Source organism: Strongylocentrotus purpuratus, unplaced genomic scaffold, assembly GCF_000002235.5.
Source record: "Strongylocentrotus purpuratus isolate Spur 01 unplaced genomic scaffold, Spur_5.0 spur5_scaffold_12, whole genome shotgun sequence".
In the NCBI taxonomy this organism is placed as follows: domain Eukaryota; kingdom Metazoa; phylum Echinodermata; class Echinoidea; order Camarodonta; family Strongylocentrotidae; genus Strongylocentrotus; species Strongylocentrotus purpuratus.
Genome location: NW_022145597.1, coordinates 10036934 through 10058435, shown reverse-complemented (window position 1 = coordinate 10058435; position 21502 = coordinate 10036934). Strand labels below are relative to the sequence as shown.

General features: G+C 37.1%; 1 protein-coding gene across 1 annotated transcript; it reads left to right on the top strand.

Annotated features, from left to right (window-relative positions):
- Positions 1–15387: 15387 nt before the first annotated feature.
- LOC115922859 lies at positions 15388–17184 on the top strand. Its single transcript, XM_030982600.1, has one exon. It carries the CDS (start codon positions 15388–15390, stop codon positions 17182–17184), a length of 1797 nt encoding a protein of 598 aa, XP_030838460.1.
- The last annotated feature ends 4318 nt before the right edge of the window (positions 17185–21502 follow it).

The following is a 21502-nucleotide window of genomic DNA, read 5'->3' as shown; positions in this document are numbered from 1 at the left end:
CAGTATATGTAGAAAACGGTAGAAAACAACTTATTTTTAAACCCAGTTTAATCGACCATGTGATATTCTCCTATTTTTAAAAATTAAATATGGATAATAAATTAATCCTTTCAGGAACAGCAATATACGCATATAACATCATTATTCATTTCATTTACTTGGAAAATGTCAGTGATATTTAATTACAAGGCATCGTCAATAAAAGGGGTCCACAATTTACAAGCTCTGCTTTTCAGTGGATCTCTCCATTTCCTCGAATTTAGAAATTCAATTTTTGTCTTCCTCAAATGTATAAACTACTATTAAGATTTGTTTTTTACAAATGTAACTATGTTTTGTATACATTTTACACTGTATTCATTAAATGTATTGTATTTTGTTGGAAATGAAAAAATCAAAATGAAATTAAAATGAAAAAAAAGACATTGAACTTTGTGTAGTTTTATAACCTTGTGTATTACACGTAATTTGACGAACTATATAAAAAAAAGGTTATACATATAACATTGTAAAAATTCTTTATGAAGCGTAAATGATATATACGCGACGAACGTTGGGAGGGTTAATATAATATCTATGAGAAAAATACATACGTATGAATAGGCCTAACATTCTATCCCGCCCCCCCCCCCACTCATTGTTATTTAGGGTACGCGTATGTTCGTTCCCTCTTTTTGAAAGCACCCCCTATGTGAGGACTGCCAACATTTCCGAACCCCTAAATACGGAAAAATGCTCAATGTACCCCCCTAAATTCGAAATAATTTCTCAGGAGTCCAAAGAGATGAGAGAAAAAAATGAAAAACACCCCCTTTTTAAAGAAATCTCCGGGTGAAAAGTCAAATACACCCATTTTTTACAATTCTCGGGCCGGACTTTGTCGCACGAAAAAGTACTCCTTTACCGGACATTTTGGTAACACGCATGCGGTCCATCCGCCCATTATGCACACGCACACAAGCTCGCACATACACACGTACACAAAAAGACACATGCAATATTTTATTACTACACTTTGGTCACGAAAGAGGGAGGGAAAAGAACAAAATGATAAGAAAGAAAGAGAGAGAGAAAGGGGAGAGTAGAATGGAACAGAGAGAAAGAGAGAGAGAGGGAGAAGGAAAAGGGAGAGATAGAGAAGAACAGAAAGAGAGACAGAGAGAGTGAAGTAAAAGGGAGAGATAGACAAGGACACAGAGCGAGAGAGAGAACAGAAAACGGAATCATAGCGGTATCAGAAAAATAATCAGGTAAAGTTTGCAGATAAGTAATTCATTCCATGTATTTGGCAAGAAGATTCTTTAACCTAGTTCAACATCAGGTGTACAATATCTCAAGTCGTTTGAAGAGAATTCCATATTCAAGCCCCAACCCATTTAAAGGTTGCACGACTATGCTGCGGTAACAATTGGTCAGAGGTCAATAACGGGAATCCAGCCGTGATGGTAAACTACTTTAGACTAGAAGAAAGCAGAAAAATCAGAGAAGGAGACTGTTGAAAGTTTAAAGGAATTCGGGAAAAAATGAGAAAGTTATACATTTAAAAACTTGTAATCACTATTGGTTTGGGTTCTTCATACTGGCTAAATCTTTTATTGCTCTGCGAGTAATGGACCACTTTCCCATTTTATTTTAACCCAGACTTTTTAAAACTCAATTCTTTCAAAAATGTCAGACTCAAGAGGGTTTTTCCTCTTTAGCTATTCGTAATACTTTATGAAAGTACTTCTACTACTACTACTTCAACCAATCGCGTCAATCCGAGCTTGAGCATGGGAGTGACACAATAACTTTTTTTGTTGTTGCCTAATTCGTTAGGAAATATTTAGCGGCGAACCAGCCAGCCAGTGAATAAGCCGGGGGGGGGGGGGGGGGGGGGGGGGGGGGGGGGGGTGTTAGAGCACAATTTAATTTGTTTGGGGGGCCCAATTCGAGAGGAAATATTTAGTGGCGAATCAGCCAGCCAGTTATTAAGTAAGGGTGGGGAGGGGGTAAGAGGCACTATTTATTTTTTTTTTGGTGCCTGTTCGTGAGATTTTGTATACAAAATCGTTGCTCCCTGGTGGTCCCTCTTCTTTTCTGACAAAACAGGGGGACATTTGATATGATGTCCCGCCCCCCCCCCCCTTTAAAAAAATTGTGGGGGGACGCGTCCCCCTGTCCCCCGGGATTGACGCCCTTGACTTCTACTACGACAAAAAAATGATAATAATAATGTGATGAGACATGGAGAAAAATAGAACTTTAAGGGAGTGACGACCTACCGAAAAATTCTTTGTTGATTGCGCCTGATACGAAATCAGAAATCCCTCTTTAATCGACCCACGCCCCCCCCCCCACTCGAGAATATGAAAATACGTATATAGTTGGGAAAACTTCGCCTTATGTAATATATTTGATAGCAAGCCTAATCGAAATTACACATAACATTTAACAAAGAATATGTTAACAACTTATGTCGTTGTATGCTGTATACAAATACAAGATAATAAGAGCACTTTGCTAAAAAAAAAAAAAGCGTAACTCAATTAAAAAAAATAAATGAAATATGGAATTGTACGTGAAACCGTGCAATTCTTTTGAAGAAATTTTCATGAACTTAAAAAACATTATTTAAAAGTACTCTGTCCCATTTGCAGGCTAAAAAATTAAAAGGTTAAATTCCAACAGCATTTGAAAGATAATACTAATTTAGAACTTCCCTTAAAAAAAGGGGGGCTTGAAAATGTCTTTAAGTGGGAAAATAACGACTATTAGTTGTCGAATCGACTTACTAGCTAAAGAGCCAGTAAGTTATAGTCTGATTTTCATACCATTGTACCGAATGGTCGTACGTGGGTTATTGATGTAGACAAATGCTCATGTACCCTTTACAGCTCATTTTATGTATGTTATTACCAAAAAGGGAAAAAAGGCCAGTTTGTCACTCAATAGTGTCTGACAGGGAAGTCTAGCAAGTAAACAGGTTTCCTTGCTTAATTTGAATATTAGGACACTGCTAACGTTTAAATTTCACAGATAGGAAATACATGACATATTCATAATTCCTGCACAGTTTTACAGAATTTGATATTGGCTGCAAAAGAGACATAGTTTCTTTAATATGATGCTTAACAGATCTTCAGTATTGCTCGTCTAATTTTATTTTTTCGTGAACATACAGTCTGAAAAAAACATTTTGTCACAACATGTATATAAATGGTACAATCTCGTATGGCACCTCCTTTAAACAGAGGTAACGGCTTGACTCAAGATTTGCAAAATATTCCGTGTCCCCCCTACCCCTCCCCCCAAAACAAAACAAAACCCGCCTAGATTGAATTGCTTCGTGTCAAAAATCACAAACGTAGGCCTACTTGATCCAGTTTATTGGAAGCATGTTTTTTCGTAAACCCTGGATATATTCTGGTTGTAAGATTTCTAAGGCATTTCTTGAAGCCCATTCAAATTTCGCAATTTCCTTCACTCATGCACATAACATCTGGCAAAGGATTGGTTCCTCTCATTCTCCTTTTCGTGTATATATAGGGATGAACTGCATATGAAAATCAGAATGCTGAGGCTCCCAGCTCGGTTTCAAGTTCTTAAACTTCCAGTTCATGAGAAACTTGATCTACAATATATTCGCCTTTTTGCCTGCTTCAATTTTAGTTCTCATATATAACTAATTGCTAGCTTACAGAAAAATCACAATCACTAATTAACATTTAGACGCACATTTCGTGGAATGACAGTGAGCAAGATTTAGCAAGGAGTTAACTCATGTGTGGAATATTCAAAATCAATAATTATGTAAACGCGGAGCCCTGCCGAAATGGCGCCAAGACGTGAGTATTGTCAACCGTATATCTTGCATACGAATTTCAGTTATATCGCTCTATAATCAGGGTCGAGCTGGCCGCGAGGGAAGGGGGTACTCTTCAGTTCTCCCCCTCCCCCTGGCCCGCCCACCGGTCCCACGGGCTGCAGGATATTGTGGCCCATGGCCTAAGTATGAGCTTTGAGAAAAGTGTCAAACGACAAACGTGGTGTCACTACTCTCCACTCGGCCTACTTTTTCAGAGTTTACCGCGTCGACGTTTACCATGTGATTTGTCTAGGGTTCTGCCATTTGATTCATGTATTACGAGAGAGCTTGTAGTGTACTTGGTTTCATGGTACATGAGAACTGTGAAAAAAGTTTCGTTGGAAATTTTTAGGAATTGTACCAAGCCCCCCCCCCCGCACTTAAAATAATAATAATAGTAATAGATCAGCCCCTTGGTAAAAATGAGAGTTGCCCATGACTTCAGCAAACATAACCACATTGGAGATAATATACATGTAGATGATGGTAGATCCCCATCTACATGGTGATTTTGACCTTCAAACTTCAAAAGGTTCAATTTCTTCATCATATTTTTAAAACTTTCACTTTCCTAATAAATGAAATGAAATGTTACAGAAGATACATGATTTTGCTCTCATTAAATCGATCATTAATACAATATTGTGAAAATAGTATGATGGCATATAGGTCACTGAAAGAAATAAGGTTTTACACAGTGGCATGGCTTCAGGACAAAAAATAATACAATGGGCTGGATATTTGCAGACAGAAAAATAACATGCTCGTACTATTAGTAATGATGATAATGATAATGGGTTCTTGTCTAGCGCACAGTCATGTTTTTCAAACTAAAGCTTAAGACTCTTGGGGCTCAACGATTATAGTACCCCGGCTTTAGCATGGCTGCCTTTATGGCGCTCTAGCATTTCAAGGAAACTTCCTTTTTTGTGTGATGCAGTTACCATTTTACTTCACCTTGGTTGGGTGTGGCAATATAGAATACTGTCTTGCCAAAGGACCTTCGTGCTCAATTTAATCCGTTTTTTAAATTTCAGATGTTTACGACCTGTTGATTCGAATGTGATTAATTGGACGAGTTCATTCGGAATGGTCTTCTGAAGCCATCGCTAAAAATCATCTCGAGACGTTAACTGATGATCGTGGGAGGTATGCCATTGAAGAAACGCCACTACTGGAACGCCACTTAAAGACAGCTATAGGGCTTGCTTGTCTATACAAGTTTACCACCGATTGGACTGACTCTACATGTTTGTAATATTCTACTTACATTTTGATAGTGAATGATATACATTTTGGCACGTTTTCTAGCTATGTAGATTGAATAGTATTGGACAACTATTTTTTCAGATGCTTCTTGTTCTCTGACTTGTTTGATACAATTTCGTTTGTTTCTCAGATTTGACCCATCATTTTCGTATTACTTTATTTTCCAAAAAGAAAAGGCAGCGCCTCGATCGCTCACTCCCGATCGTATATATGGAAGCGTAATTGTGATGCCAAACTTCTGAACTTCTAGGAGCATATAGCGCGCCTTGACTTTTAAGACAAAGGCCTGCATGGATACACCACTTCATCAGCAGTTAAATTTTCAAAGATAAACAATCAAGAAATATGGCATCTGCAGATACAAATTTGTTTTCTCTACTTCGTGAAGAATTGAAGTGTGGCATATGTTTAGAAGAGCTTAGTAGGCCCCGTGCGCTTACTTGCTTACACAGTTTCTGTGAGAAATGCCTGGTGACATATTATGAGGAAAAGAAGTCTAGCGTTGGAAAGATATCTTGTCCGTTATGTGATGAAGAGACCATTCTAAACGATGCGGGAATATTAGGCCTGAGGCATGACTTTCGCGCCATGACCCTGATGGAACGACTGGAGAAAGAGAAGCCAAAGCCACAGCAGAAGACGAAGAAAGAGATCAGACTTAGTGAGGTTTGCGGTAACATTGATTCAGATTCGGCATCACCCTTCTTCAACTGCACCAAGTGCAAGCTAGCTTTGTGCATGGCTTGTGGTAAGAAGCATCAGCACCCCTGCAGTGCTGACACCTTAATCAGAACCCTTGTAGCCGTGAGGGATCTGGAGAAGGATGATGATGCAAATGGGACGATCCTTTGTGAGAAACATGGAGGAGAGGAGAAAGAGTTGTTCTGTACGTTTTGTCTCATTCTGGTCCGTCAGGTGTGTTCTATCAATGACCATTGTCTTCAGGAAAACCATAAGTCTGTAAAGGTTGAAGATTTTGTCCTGATGAATCGCGAGGACATACTATCACGAATGTCAAGACTGGCTCAATTGGGCGAACAGTACGTGTGCGATCTTGACTCCCATGATTGAGAAAGCCGAAAATCTGGCCAAGAAACAGAAAGATGTCCTTGATAAGCTGATTGAAGACTATATTGATAAATACACCCATTGTGTGAAAACGGATCTGAAAGTTAAGAATGAGAAGTTCTTCGAATTACGGAATCAAACACTGAGTCAATGGCAGAAGATAATAGAAGATCGGACCAAAATCATAGAGACAATTCAGTTGAAGGCGGAATAGATGCTACGTCAGAGTGAGAACTACAGTCTAATTGCTACCTTATATAACGGTCTTCTGGAATCACTTGACATCCTTCTCTCGAAGGCACCAGAGAAATATATTCGCAAAACGATCAAGAAAGTCATGGAGGAAAGACGGCTTCATTTCAGATTGACGGACAACGGGTCTCCAATTGAAGCTAATTTGTTCACCAACCGTGAGGTATGTGAGAAAAAGAGCATCAACATAGGCATGCAGGGCACGGGAGTGATCACAAAGGCCGTGATATTTACTCGTGATGGGAGAGTAGCTATATTAGTGTTCCTTGTAGGACCTAGCACAACTGCAACCACATCAAAGTACTACATCGAAACATGGGGGGAAAATACGAAGTAACACAGGATCATCTGCATCAAAATCTTAGGTATTTAGCAATACTACAAACTACAGCTTCCTCAAAAGTAGCAACTAAATTTGGCATAGAGACAAGAATCATGGACTCCAATACGTCTTTTTCGGATTTTGCATCGCTCTCAGACCTAAGGTTCGTTTTGGATGAGTATGCAGTCCGTCCTGACAAACAAGCTCATAGTGATGTATACCATGTCAGGGAATTACCTGGACGCATATCGGACATGGCTACGGACCTTGAAGATAACATCTACTGCAGTGTTCCAAGCTGCAAAAAGATATATGTCGTACGTAGCGACGGGCCCGTAACCAAATCGATTCCCACAGGCAACCTTGCGCCACAGCGCATTGCAATTTCTCCACGGAGTCCGAACCAGATCATATTCACCCACCATTCAACAAAGATCTCAGTCGTTGACTGGAGTGGAAAGCTTCTGAGGACCATCACCCGTCCTGAATGAAAAGAAGTTGCCATCGGATGCGACAACAACAATTTACTCTATGTCCTCTGGAAGAACGAAGCAGGGTTGATAACTTTACAAAGGTTCTATTTGAATCGAGACCAGTTGGATACCCTCTTTCAAGGAGAAGCGCATGGTTGTTCGAGACTTCTCCTAGCAGTATCGCCCAATGGAACTGCGGCTCTTGTTACCGGCGAGGGCATTAACTGCAAGGTGACGCTTATTTCGACTGTGCATGAATTCACTGGCGACGAAACCTCCTTGCCCTAAGGTAATATGTCCCATTTGTATGCCAAGAAAATGAAAAGGTTAAATTCCAATAGGATTTGGAAGATTATACGAATTTAGCATTTCCCTCAAAACAAAAGGGCTTGAAAATTTCTTTTTGCGTGAAAATAACGACCGTTAGTTGTCGAATCTAGCGATTGCAGTCGTTTACTTAAATATTCTGATATCCAGACCCGTGTATCGAATGCTCGTACGTTTTAAATCAACTTAAATTTGGCCGTTACAAAAAGTGGGTTATTGATGTAGAGATATGCTCATGTACCCCTTACAGCTCATTTTATGTAAGCTAATACCAAAGAAAAAAAGATGTCGGCCAGTCACTCATCAATAGTGTCTGACAGTGAAGTTTATAAAGTAAACGGGTTTCCTTGCATAATTTGAATACTATAGGACACTGCTAACATTTAAATATCAAAGATAGGACATACGTACGTGACATATTCATGATTCCTGCAAAGTTCTACATAAATTGATGTTGGCTGCAAAAGGGATAAACTACCTTTAATGATTAGATAGATGAATTAATAAAATGTAGGCCTACTTTCATTTGTTGCTATGTGTATTACGTAGACCTACGTACACTGGATATGGTAGAATTACCAAATATTGTGTGTGAAAATCTCGCACGCAGCGAAAGTCTTGTATGTATTACAAAACAATTTCACAACTTTCATGATTGACCTGAAGTAGCACATTATATTGCAGTTTGACTGAACACAATAAACAATATTGTATTATAGAAATGCGGCCTTGGTGAAACAAAGTTCTACAAACCCTGAACAAAATGTTGACCCCCAAAACCTGGAACCCTCCAAATGAAACACGGATACCTTTTCATTATGTTGAAAAGAAGTCAGAGTCATTAGAAATATATATATATTTAGGTTTTCACAAAAATTGTATATCAATTGTAATGTGTTAATTATTACGCAAGATTTCACTATCGTTTCTCCATCACTTGTGCCTACGTTAGTCTTTATTATTAAATTGGTGGCATTTACGATTGATTTGGGGCGATTTGGAAATTATGACAGTGCTTTTAACTGAAAATCTAGGCAATATATATATACATCTATGTACATAATTTACCGTAATGCCACAAGACCAGTGGTAGACATTTATATTCCTAGACATAGAACAGTCTGTTTTACAGTACCGGTCCTAATAACCTCTGGAACAATAATTTAAAGCACTCCGTAAAAACATGCACTTCACTCCTTGCATTTACTCGTGTTATGGAAATATTATGTTTGTACAATATATCTAGATCTCGTAGCCCCGGTATACTTGATAATGCTATGCTAAGTGTGAGTGCTAATAAGAATATCTTTTGGGACATTTAATATTTAATTATAATACTTAGTATCATTAGAGGCTGTTTGTCGATGTAACTCTGCCTTGGTTTTAAGTTTTCCTGTAATGAGGTTAGGTGCCTTTCAGTGAGAAGATAAGCCTATCTGTGCTTAGCAAAGGCTTACGAAACGTTCTTGGTACGTAAAGAACGCACAATAGACACAGTCTTCATGACAGTTTGAAAGTTACGTTTGAGAACGTTTGTGTGTTTTAATGGGATGTTAATTGACTTATATATATGTTGGGTCTGTAGGTGTGATAGAGAATCGTTAACTAACGAAATATGAATTTGATGCTGGTGTTTTTGTTACAGAAAGACCAAGACGAAATATTATAAGACAACAGTAACAACAAAAACAACAATTATGATAGTAATGAAGGAGACTCCAATACCAAAAAACTGCTGCTGAACTACTATTACTACTAATGATAATGGTGATAGTAACGATATCAATAATCCTTATATTATTCAATTTAGATTAGACATATCTGCCTTTCATGGCATCGACAACCAAGACATTGCTTTTAATGCAAAAGCTACATAGTTAAAACCGAAAAAAATCTGTAAAATTCATCATTTGTTAGGGTAGCGAATGGAATTCATTGATTCAAGACCTCGTTATTGTTTATTACAGGGCTCCGATTACAAGCAGATTTCTGCTTCTTAGGGGTCCTAACCATTATATTGTATGTTTTCATTGTAAATTGTTTTATATTGTTTGGATAAAGATTTGAATTGAATTTGAATTTGAAAAATAACTCATGGTCGTCAACATGTGAAAAGTAATTATATCTTTTTATTGTTGTAAACGTAGTATGGTCAGTAGTTGGTTTCTAATGATACCAACAAGTTGTAGTGTACGAGAAGAAACCAAAAAGACAACAACCAAAACAGAAATTGGAATTGCTGGCTATGAATTCCAAATATGACTTGTTTTGTCAAAAATATATTATGAAAAATGATTAGACTGAGAAAAGATAGACCTGCAATTGTACATATAGAAATACATATATAATATTTGCGATACACATTTTGCTGTTGCATGTCAGTGTGTTACATTATAAAAGGCAGACAACCCAGATCAGAATATTACGTTTATATGCATCGTTATTCATCATAATGTTTTGAAGTACATGTACATTCTATTCTATAGTCTTTTTCATTCTGTACTTTCCTTCCCCTTTCTTCTTCTATTCTTCTTTTTGGTTGTTATATTGATACTTCAATAATTTACAAGATTATGCCTATTTGGATTCGCGCCGTCTTTCCTTGTGTTAAAAATAAGCTGTTGAAAACGATTTGTCATTATATATATATATATCCATTAATACCTGGGAATTTTTTTAACATGAAACAAGATAAAATAGGACAAAATATTGTTACTTTGAATGTTGTTGTTATGAACTTTGGTATTGTACTCATCATGTTTATTGGACGAAAGAATGTAAATCTTTTGCAAGTTTATAATGTCGGAGGTTCTTTTTTACGAAGGTTGTTGATTTTAATGGTCCGGTTGTGAATAATTTCGGAGGTTCTTCATTCCGCAAATCTCATAGATCCTGTGCTTTTTTTTTTTTTTTTACTTTTCAGGAATAACAAACCCTTTTTGACTTTCGGAAGCTTAATCAATTTTGAAATTACGACCCCCCCCCCTCATTATGGGAAATTTCTGTTTCGTATTTACGAACCTCAGGAATTATGAACTTTAGGATAAACAAACTTTCAGGAAAACGAGTGCCTCCCATCATTATGAAGACCAAAAATATCTTAAAAAACTATTACAAATAAAAGAAGAGTTTAATCAACCATGGGATACTTTGATACTCTTTGTTAAATACATATGGATAATAAATGAATGCTTGCAGCAACGACAATACGGATATGACATAATTATTTATTTTATTTACTTGTAAAATGTCAGCGATATTTCATTACAAGGCATCGTCGATAAAAGACATTGAACTATGTGTAGTTCTATAATCTTGTGTATTACACGAAATTTGACGAACTATTTGAAGAAGCCTGTACATATCACATTGTTAAAATTCTACATTGAGCACAACTGATATATACACGACGAGCGTTGTGAGGGTCTACATAATATTTATGGAGGAAATACATACGCATGAATAGGCCTAACATTCTACGCGCAAGCCTACCCACCATTCCTTCCACACGCACACACACGCAATCACGCATACACACGCAAACTCGCACATACACGCACTCACACGCACACACAAAGACAAATACAATATACTATTACTACACTTTGTTATAACGAAAGATGGAGAGAGAGAAGGGGAGGGAGGGTAGAATTGGACAGAGAGAGAGAGAGAGAGGGGGGGGAGAAGGAAAGGGGAGATATAGGGAATAACAGAAAGCGAGAGAGAGAGGGAGAGAGAGAGAGAGAGACTAGGAAAAGAGAGATATAAAAGGACAGAGAGAGAGATAAAGAGAGACGAGAGAACAGAATCAGAAAAGTAATAGGGTAACATTTATTAGTAGATAAGTATTTCATTCATTCCATGTATTTGGCAAGTAGGTTCTTTAACCTAGCTTTACATGCATGCAGGTGTACAATATTTCGTTTTGAAGAGAATTCCACAAAGCCCCATTCATGTAAAGGTTGTACGACATATGCCCCAGCCACAATTGCTCCGAGGTCATTGAAGGAAATCCAACCTCGATATCAAACTACTCTAGACTAGAGGAAATCAGGGAAGACTGGTGAAAGTTGAAATGAGAAAGTTAAATATTTTGAAAGTTTTAATCACTATAGGTATTGGCTCTTCATACTGGCTGAATCGGTAATGTCTCTGCGATGTAGTGATGGAAAACATTCACATTTGTTCTAACACAAACTTTAAAATAAAAAAAAATAAAAAATAATAATAATAATAATCGAATTTTTCAAAAATGGAAGACTCAGGAGGGTCTTTACTCTTTAGAAGACCTATGATACTATATGCTATTCGTAATAATTTATGAAAGTACTTCTACTATACTACTACTACTTCTAATAAAAATAATTATAATACTGATAATAATAATAATGTGATGAGACATGGTGAAAAATAGAAATGGAAGGAGGTAGTGACCTACTAAAATATTCTTTTGTAAATGCGCCTGAAAGAAAATCGAAAATAATTGACCCCCTCCCCCTTGATAATATGAAAATTACTTATATTCGGGAAATAGTCACCTTATGACATGCGATTTGATATACAGCCTAATGGAACTACAAATAAATTAGGAATATGTTAACAACTTATGTCGTTTTATGATGTATAAAAGCACGAAATAATAAGAGCATTTTGCAAAATAGAGCGTTCCTTAATTAAAAACAAATGAATTGTACGTTAAACCTTGCGATTCTTTCAAAGGATTTTTTCAATGAACTTAACATGTAAAATGATGCATTAGATGTCTTGAGTTTTGCTCGTCTATTTCGTTTATTCGCGTGCATACAGTCTGGGATAATCTGTCAAAACGTGTATATCAATAAAACAATATCTGCCCCCTCTGTTAAACGAAAGGAACGGTTCAACTCCAACCTTGTTAAATGGTCCGGATGTTCCGCGCCCCTCTTCCACACCCCCCCCCCCCCCCAGGGCAGAGATCAACCGCCTAGATTGATCTCATGAATTGCTTATTCGTGTTACAGACTACAAACGTACGTAATCCAGTTTATTGGAGTCATGCAGTTGTTTCGGAGTCCCTGGCTTTTTTTTTTTGTTGTTTATAATTCTGGTTGTCAGATTTCTAGGGCATTTTTGGAAGCGCATTCAAATTTCGCAATTTCCTCCACTCATGAACATAACAGGAAGCAAACATTTCGCAACCCCATCTGGCAACTGATTGGATTATCTTCTTTTTCCCCCTCTCTCTCTCTGTCTCTCCACCATCTCTTTACCCCCTTTCAGTGTATATATAGGGATGAACTGCGTATTAAAATCAGAATGTTGTGGCTCACAGCTCGGTCTCAAGTTCTTGAACGTCAAGTTCATGAGAAACCTGCCATACAATATATTCTCCTGTTTGCCTAAGGAGTTTCTTCAATTAAATTACTTATATATAACTAATGCTGGCATACAGAATAATGACAGTCAGTTGACATTTGACGCACATTCTCGTGGAATCCCAGAGAGCACGGGTTTAGCAAGGAGAGCTTACTCATGTGTCGAGTTTCAGTATTAATAATTATGTAAACAAGGAGCCCTGTTGAAAAAGGCGAAAACGTGAGTATTCTCAACCATCTTGCATACAAATTTCAGTTATATTGCACTATAACTAGGGTTAGGATGGTCGTGTGTGTGTGTGTGTGTGTGTGTGTGTGTGGGGGGGGGGGGGTACTCTTAATCCCCTTCGGCCCCTGGCCCCACGGTCTGCAGGACATTTTTGCTCATGGCCAGTTAATATAATGATAATTTGATTTTGTTTTTTGTCATTTGTCATTTGTCCGTTGGTATGAGTTTTGTCGAACAACAAACGGTGGAGTCATTACTTTTCGCTAGGCCTCGTCTTTCAGAGTTTACTGCGTATGTTAATTATTAGAGCCCCTCTTAAGTGTTGGGAGCCCCAAATTCGCTACAGATTCGGTGGCAAAATTTCATTGAAATTGTATTTTATATGGAAGAGGATGTCGTTTACCACACACTAATTTTGCAAAGATCCCCCCCCAAAAAAAAAGTGTTTGTAGACAAATATTGATAAAAGAATACATTATTTGGGTTTCATGTTGTACGCAGAAAACCAAAATGTTGTATTCTTTCATTATTCGACTTCGAACACATTTGTCTTGATAGTCCTTCCAGAAATGTGTCTTCAAAGACATCCTCTTTCACATTATGATGCAATTAAAGTGACACTCTGCAATCAAATTTTTGGGGCTCCCAACACTTTGGAGGGGCTTTAAGACAGTCGACGTTTACCATGATCTTTTTTAGTGTTCTGCCATTTGATTTATGTTTTACGAGAGATCTGGTAGTGTACTTGGTTTCATGGTACATGAGAACTGTGAACAGAATTTTTGTTGGAAAGTTTTGGAATTATACCCTGCCCTCCCCCTTTGTTTGTTGTTGTACAAAACAACAGATCAGTCCCCGGGTAAAATGAGAGTTATGCATGACTTCAACAAATATAACCGCATTGGAGATAATAAACATGTGGATCCCCCTAGTGATTTTGAAATTCAAACTTCATAAGCTAGTTCAATTTCTTCATCAGTTTAATTCTTTAACTCGTGTAATAGATACCGCAATGAAACGTTACCTAGACCCATATATTAACTCTCATTAAATCAACCATTTACAATGAGTGGAAATACTATGATGTCATTGGTCATTGAAATAATTAAGGTTGTACACAGTGGAATTGGCTTGAGGAAAAAATAGATGAAAATAATACAATGAGCATGAAATTCGCAGACAGAAAAATTCAAATGCTCGTACTTTTAGTAATAATAATAACGATAATGGGTTTTCTTGTATACCACCATGTTTGTCAAACTAAAACGCTCAACGATTACATTATCCCAGCTTTAGCGTTGCAGTTACCCTTTTACTTCACCTTGGTCGGGTGTGGCAATATAAATTAATGTCTTGCCAAAGGACCATCGTGATTAATAAACCTTGTTTTTTTTTTCAATTTCAGATGTTTAGGACCTGTTGACTCAGATGTGAATGATTGGATGAGTTCATTGGGAATGGTCCTCTGAAGTCATCGTTGAAAAATCATCCCGAGACGTTAACTGGTGATCGTAAGAGGAACGCCATTGAAGAAACTACCATCGGTGGAACGCCATTAAAAGACAGGGCTTCCTTGGCTAAACAAGTTTACCACCGGTTGGACTGACTGTACATGTTTGTAATATTATACTAACATTTTGAAAGTGAGTGATATCAACTTTGGCACGTTTTCTGAATATCGTATTGTGCAATAATATTGGACAACTTTTTCTTTCAGATGCTTCTTGTTCTCTCACTTGTTTGATAACATTACGTTTGTTTCTCAGATTGGACCCACAAATTTCGTATTAATTTATTTTCCGAAAGGAAAAGACAGCAACACCTCACAAACCTAACTGCTTGATCGCCTCGATCGCCCACTCCCGATCTTATACATGTAAGCATTATGATGCTAAACTTCTGAACTTAAGGGATCATAGTGCGTCTTGACCTTAAGACGAAGGCCTGCATGGATACACCACTTCATCAGCAGTTTAATTTTCAAAGATAAACAATCAAGAAATATGGCATCTGCAGATACAAATGTGTTTTCTCTGCTTCGTGAAGAATTGAAGTGTGGCATATGTTTAGAAGAGCTTAGTATTCCACGTGCGCTTACTTGCTTACACAGTTTCTGTGAGAAATGCCTAGAGAAATATTATAAGGAAGAACAGTCTAGCGTTGGAAAGATCGCATGTTCGCTATGTAACGAAGAGACCATTCTCAACGATGCGGGAATATTAGGCCTTAGGCATGACTTTCGCGCCATGACCCTGATAGAACGCTTAGAGAAAGAGAAGCCAAAGCCACAGCAGAAGACGAAGCGAGTGATTAACAAACTTTGTGAGGTTTGCGGGAACTTTGATTCAGAGTCGGCATCGTCCTTCTTCAACTGCACCGAGTGCACGCTAGCTTTGTGCATGGCATGTAGTAAGAAGCATAAGCACCACTGCATTGCAGACATATCAAGCAGAACCCACGTCGCCGAGATGGATCTGGAGAATAATGATGATCCAGATGGGACGATCTTTTGTGAGAAACATAGAAGGGAGAAAAAACAGTTCTTCTGTACGTTTTGTCTCATTCCGGTCTGTCAGGTGTGTTCTATCAATGACCATCGTCTTCAGGATAACCATAAATGTGTCAAGGTTGAAGATATGGTCCCGATGTTGCGCGAGGAAATACAATCACGAATGTCAAGACTGGCTCAAGTGGGCGAACAGTGTGCAGCCACTATTCCCATGATTGAGAAAGCCGAAAACCTGGCCAAGAAACAGAAAGATGTCCTTGATAAGCAGATTGAAGACGATTTTGATGAATACACCCATTGTGTGAAGGTTAAAAATGAAAAATTCTTCGAATTACGGAATCAAACACTTAGTCAATGGCAGAAGATAATAGAAGATCGGACCAAAATCATAAAGACAATTCAGTTGAAGGCGGACGAGACACTAGACAAGAGTGAGAACTACATTCTAATTGTTACCTCATACCAAAATCTTCTGATATCCCTTGACAGCCTTCTCTCGAAAGCGCCAGAGAAATACATCCGCAAAACGATCAAGAAAGTCATGGAGGAAAGACAGCTTCATTTCACATTGACGGACAACGAGTCTCCAATTGAAGCTAATGTGTTCATTAACCGTGGGGTTTGTGATAGAAAGAGCATCGACATAGGCCTGGGAGGCGGAGGATACCTGGAGGCTGTGACATTTACTCGTGATGGGAGAGTAGCTATTTTAGCGTCACTCGAAGGACCCTGCACGTCTGCAACCAAAATTGAGTTCCATAGGCACTTAGGTAAGCGATATACTGAATACCGAAATAAGCTGTATGAACATCATAGGTATTTAGCCATCCTACAAACTACAGCTTCCTCAAAAATGGCTACTCAATTTGGCATAGAGACAAGAATTGAGGACTCCACTACGTCTTCATCGGCTTTTGCATCGCTCTCAGACCTAAGGTTCGTGTTGGATAAGGATGAAGACCTTCCTGACATACAAGCCCATGGTGATGTATACCATGTCAGGGAATTACCTGGACGCATATCGTACATGGCTACGGACCTTAAAGATAACATTTACTGCAGCGTTCCAAGCTACAAAATGATATATGTCGTACGTAGCGATGGACCCCAGACCAAATCGATTCCCATAGGCAACCTTGCGCCACAGCGCATTGCAGTTTCTCCACGGAGTCCGAACCAGATCATATTCACCCACGATTCAACGAAGATCTCAGTCGTTGACTGGAGTGGAAAGCTTCTCAAGACCATCACCCGTCCTGAATGGAAAGAAGTTGCCATCGGATGCGACAACAACAATATACTCTATGTCCTCTGGAAGAACGAAGCAAAGTTGATAACTTTGCAAAGGTTCTATTTGAATGGAGACCTGTTGGATACACTCTTTAAAAGAGAAACGCGCAGTTGTAACCAACTTCTCCTAGCGGTATCACCAAGTGGAACTGCAGCTGTTGTTATCGGCGAGGGCAGTTACCGCAAGGTGACGCTGATTTCGACTATGCGTGAATTCACTGGCGAAGAAACTTCCTTGCCTTGATAATTAGGTCCATCATTAAAGACATGAAAGCCTACACTCATCTGCTGCCATGTGCATGACGTAGGCCTACGTATATTTTTTTATTTTATTTTATTTCTGCATTTTTTCCATATAAAATATAACTGAATAACAAATAACATATAAACGTAAGGTATAATACAACATAAACAAACAATAATTTCTTCATGTCAAAATGTGTTTTTTTTACATAATATTTGTACATATAATAACGAAACTTAATATTTCCATAACATATAATCATAAATTTAAAGTATTATCCGAACTATTCTGTTGGAAAAGTGCAGGAGACCGCAATCATAAGCAAAGCTTGACAAGGATGGCGGCCTAAAAAATAAAAAAAAAGAAAGAAAAGAATCTTAAGGTAAACCTTAAAATGAAAAAGTGTTAAAATGATCTTTGTGTATGAGTTGGTGAGTGTGTTGTGCAAGTGTATACATATATATTGTGTGTGTGTGTGCGTGTGTGTGTGTGCGTGTGTGCGTGTGTGCGCGTGTGTGTGTGTGTGTGTGCATGTGCACGCGAGCGTGCGTGTTTGTATGTGTTTGTAACGAATAGTGGAAGTGCACTGTGTGGTATAGTGGAATGGAAACAAATATAGCCTTTACAATAAAGGAAACTAAGAATACGAAATAGAAAACAAAATTTGCAAAACTAAGTTGCAATGTGACCAAAATTTGACAATTGCCTACTGCATGTTGAAATCAGTTATGCAGATACTTCGATATAAGAGTTTCTTGGAGAGATGCTTTAAAGGTACTATGTCCCATTTGCAGGCCAAAAAAATGAAAAAGTTAAATTCCAACTGCATTTGAAAGATAATACTAATTTAGAACTTCCCTAAAAAAGGTGGGGCTTGAAAATGTCTTCAAGTGGGAAAATAACGACTATTAGTTGTCAAATCGACGTTAGGGCTATAGAGCCCAAAAGTAATAGTCTTGATTTTCAGACAATTGTACCGAATGGTCATACTTTTATGCTGTGCAAAGATTCAATCAGTTTAATCTTGGCCATCACAAGAAGTGGGTTATCGATGTAGACAAATGCTCATGTACCCTTTACAACTCTTTTCATGTATGTTATTACCAAAGAAGAAAAAAAGCCAGTCAGTCACTCAATAGTGTCTGACAGTGAAGTCTAGCAAGTTAACGGGTTTCCTTGCATAATTTGAATATGAGGACACTGCTAACGTTTAAATTTCACAGATAGGACATACATGACATATTCATAATTCCTGCAAAGTTCTACAGAATTTGAGGTTGGCTGCAAAAGGGACATAGTACCTTTAAAAGAATAGAGAGATGAACAATGCCTTATTGAATTTGGTAAGGAGTTCCAAACATCTGGTCCATGATGTCTTACTAATTTTTGTGCTAAAAGTATTTTAGGATTTTCTAAGTGATAATTTGTTGAACAACGGGTGGGGTATGTGTGAATATTTGAGTTTAAACTGTAAATATTGTGAAATAGGGATGGTAGTTGATTATGAGAATATTTATACATAAAAATGCAATGGACGCGTTGGAATTACCAAATATTGTTTGTGCAAAGCTAGCACGCAGCAAAACTCGTGTATGTATTACAAAATATATTTACAACGTGGCATGACTGACCATGGAGAAGCTCATTACATTCATGTGCAGATTGACTTAACAAAATAAACAATATTGTATCATGGAATTACAGTAATGGTGTATTAAATTGATACAAACGAGAACAAAATGTTTTTATTAAAACAAACTTTCCTGGCACCCTAGCTCCAAATGAAACACAAATACCATCACTTATATGATGTTGAAAAGAAGATATTTCAGAGTTATGCGAAAATAATATTTGTAAATGTGAATGTATTTGGGTTATCATAAAGATTGTGAATCAATTGAAATATGTTAATTATTATTCGAGATTTTACTACCATTTCTCCATCACTTGTGCCTACGTTTGTCTTTATTATTGAACATGTTAAACTTTGTTTTTGGTATTCCTTCGATCGAATTGGGACGCAGTGAAGATTATGACAGTAGTTTTAACTGAAAATCTACGCAATATACATGTATGCACATAATTTACCGTTATTCCAGATGGTCACACTACTACATCTACTACTACTTCTACTACTACTACTACAACTTTTACTACTACTGATAATGGTTATCAATATATTACGATAATAATAATGATATCGTTTATTTTAGATTATATTAAAGTGACATATCTGCCTTTAAATTTCTTTAATGCAAATGATATTAATTAAAACCGACAAAAATAACAAATTTACAAATATGCATTATATGAATGTTAATTGGATAGTCTTTGACATATGGAAAGTAATGATATTTGTTTATTATTGTAAACGTTATAATACATGGTTAGTAGTTGGTTTATAATAATACCAACAAGCTGTAGTATATGAGAAGAAGCCAAACAATAACAACCAACATTGAAATTGCTAGCTATTATGTCCAAATATTATTTGATCTGTCAAAAATATACTTTTATTAGATGAGAAAATATAGAACTGCATGTGTGTACATATATGTATACACATATAATGTTTGCGATTTACATACTACTTTTCCCCGATACTATTGTACATATTTATTATGATTATGTTAAAGAGAAGGTTGAGTTCTGGGAAGAGGTGAACAATAATTTGTGAGCGTTATCATTGCTATTACGCAAGTGGGGAAGAACATCACATCAAACATGTTCCCTGAAAAGCACGGCTCTTCAAATGCCTTCATATTCTAAATATGTCATGTAACATCGTAAAAGTCCAGGGTAGGATTTTTACACCACGTGTTCGTGCAGTCCCATATACATCTTTCTGTGTACAGTGTTTGTAACTTTACCAAGGATTTGCCAAATTTCTTATCATTTTGATGATTCCAGAACCTTGCAATACACACAAATACTTTTAGGCTAGATGATCAAAATTTTCTGATCGATTCCACACCGTTTCTTTCACAATGTAATCGCATGACCAGAACTCAACTTTATCTTTAAGTATTAAATTCATTGATATAAAACATTTTGATTAGAATTCATGTTTCTGTTGTATGTCAATGTGTTACATTATAAAAGGCAGACAACCCCGACGAGAATATGACGTATATGCATTGTAATTCACTATATGTTTTGAAGTACATGTACATATACAGTCATTTTCCCGTCTTTACTTTTCTTTCCCTTTCTTCGTCTAAATCTTCTCTTTGGTTCTGATATTGATAATAAAAATAATTTAGAAGGCGTATCTCACACAGATTTATGCTTATGGGACTTTAGCCTTCTTCCTTGTGTTGAAATTGTTACTATGCTCTTGAAAATGATTTGTCATTATGTATACTTTATTACCTGAAAATTTTGTGAACAAGAAACAAGAAGAAATGGGAGAAAATATTGATAATTTGAAAGTTGTTATTATGATCTTTGATATTGTACTCATCATGCTTATTGGACGAAATTACTGTTGCATGGAACTTTTATGCACGTTCATAATTCCGAAGGTTCTTTTTTACGAAGGTTGTTGATTTTAATGGTCCGGTTGTGAATAATTTCGGAGGTTCTTCATTCCGCAAATGTCATAGATCCCTGTGCCTTTTATTTTTATTTTTCAGGAATAACAAACCCTTTTTTACTTTCGAAAGCTTAATCAATTTTGAAATTACGACCCCCCCCCCCCTCTCATTATGGGAAATTTGTGTTTCGTATTTACGAACCTTAGGAATAAACGAACTTTCGGGAAAATGAGTGCCTCCCAAAATTATGAAGACCAAAAAATATCTAAAAAACTATTACAAATAAAAGAAGAATTTAATCGACCATGGGATACTTTGATACTCTTTGTTAAATACATATGGATAATAAAAGAATGATTGCAGTATCAACAATACGGATATGACATAATTATTTATTTTATTTACTTGTAAAATGTCAGCGATATTTCATTACAAGGCATCGTCGATAAAAGACATTGAACTTTGTGTAGTTCTATAATCTTGTGTATTGCACGAAATTTGACGAACTATTTGAAGAAGCCTGTACATATCACATTGTAAAAAGTCTACGTTTAGCACAAATGATATATACACGACGATCGTTGTGAGGGTCTACATAATATTTATGGAGGAAATACATAGGCATGAATAGGCCTAAAATTCTACGCGCAAGCCTACCCACCCTCCCTTCCACACGCACACGCGCACAATCTCGCACATACACGCACCTCACACGCATACACAAAGACAAATGCAATATATTATTACTACACTTTGGTATAACGAAATAGGGAGAGAGAGAG

What these genes read in the sequence shown, in the direction of transcription:
- LOC115922859 (XM_030982600.1), top strand. Translation starts at nt 15,388, where the DNA reads ATGACCCTGATAGAACGCTTAGAGAAAGAGAAGCCAAAGCCACAGCAG.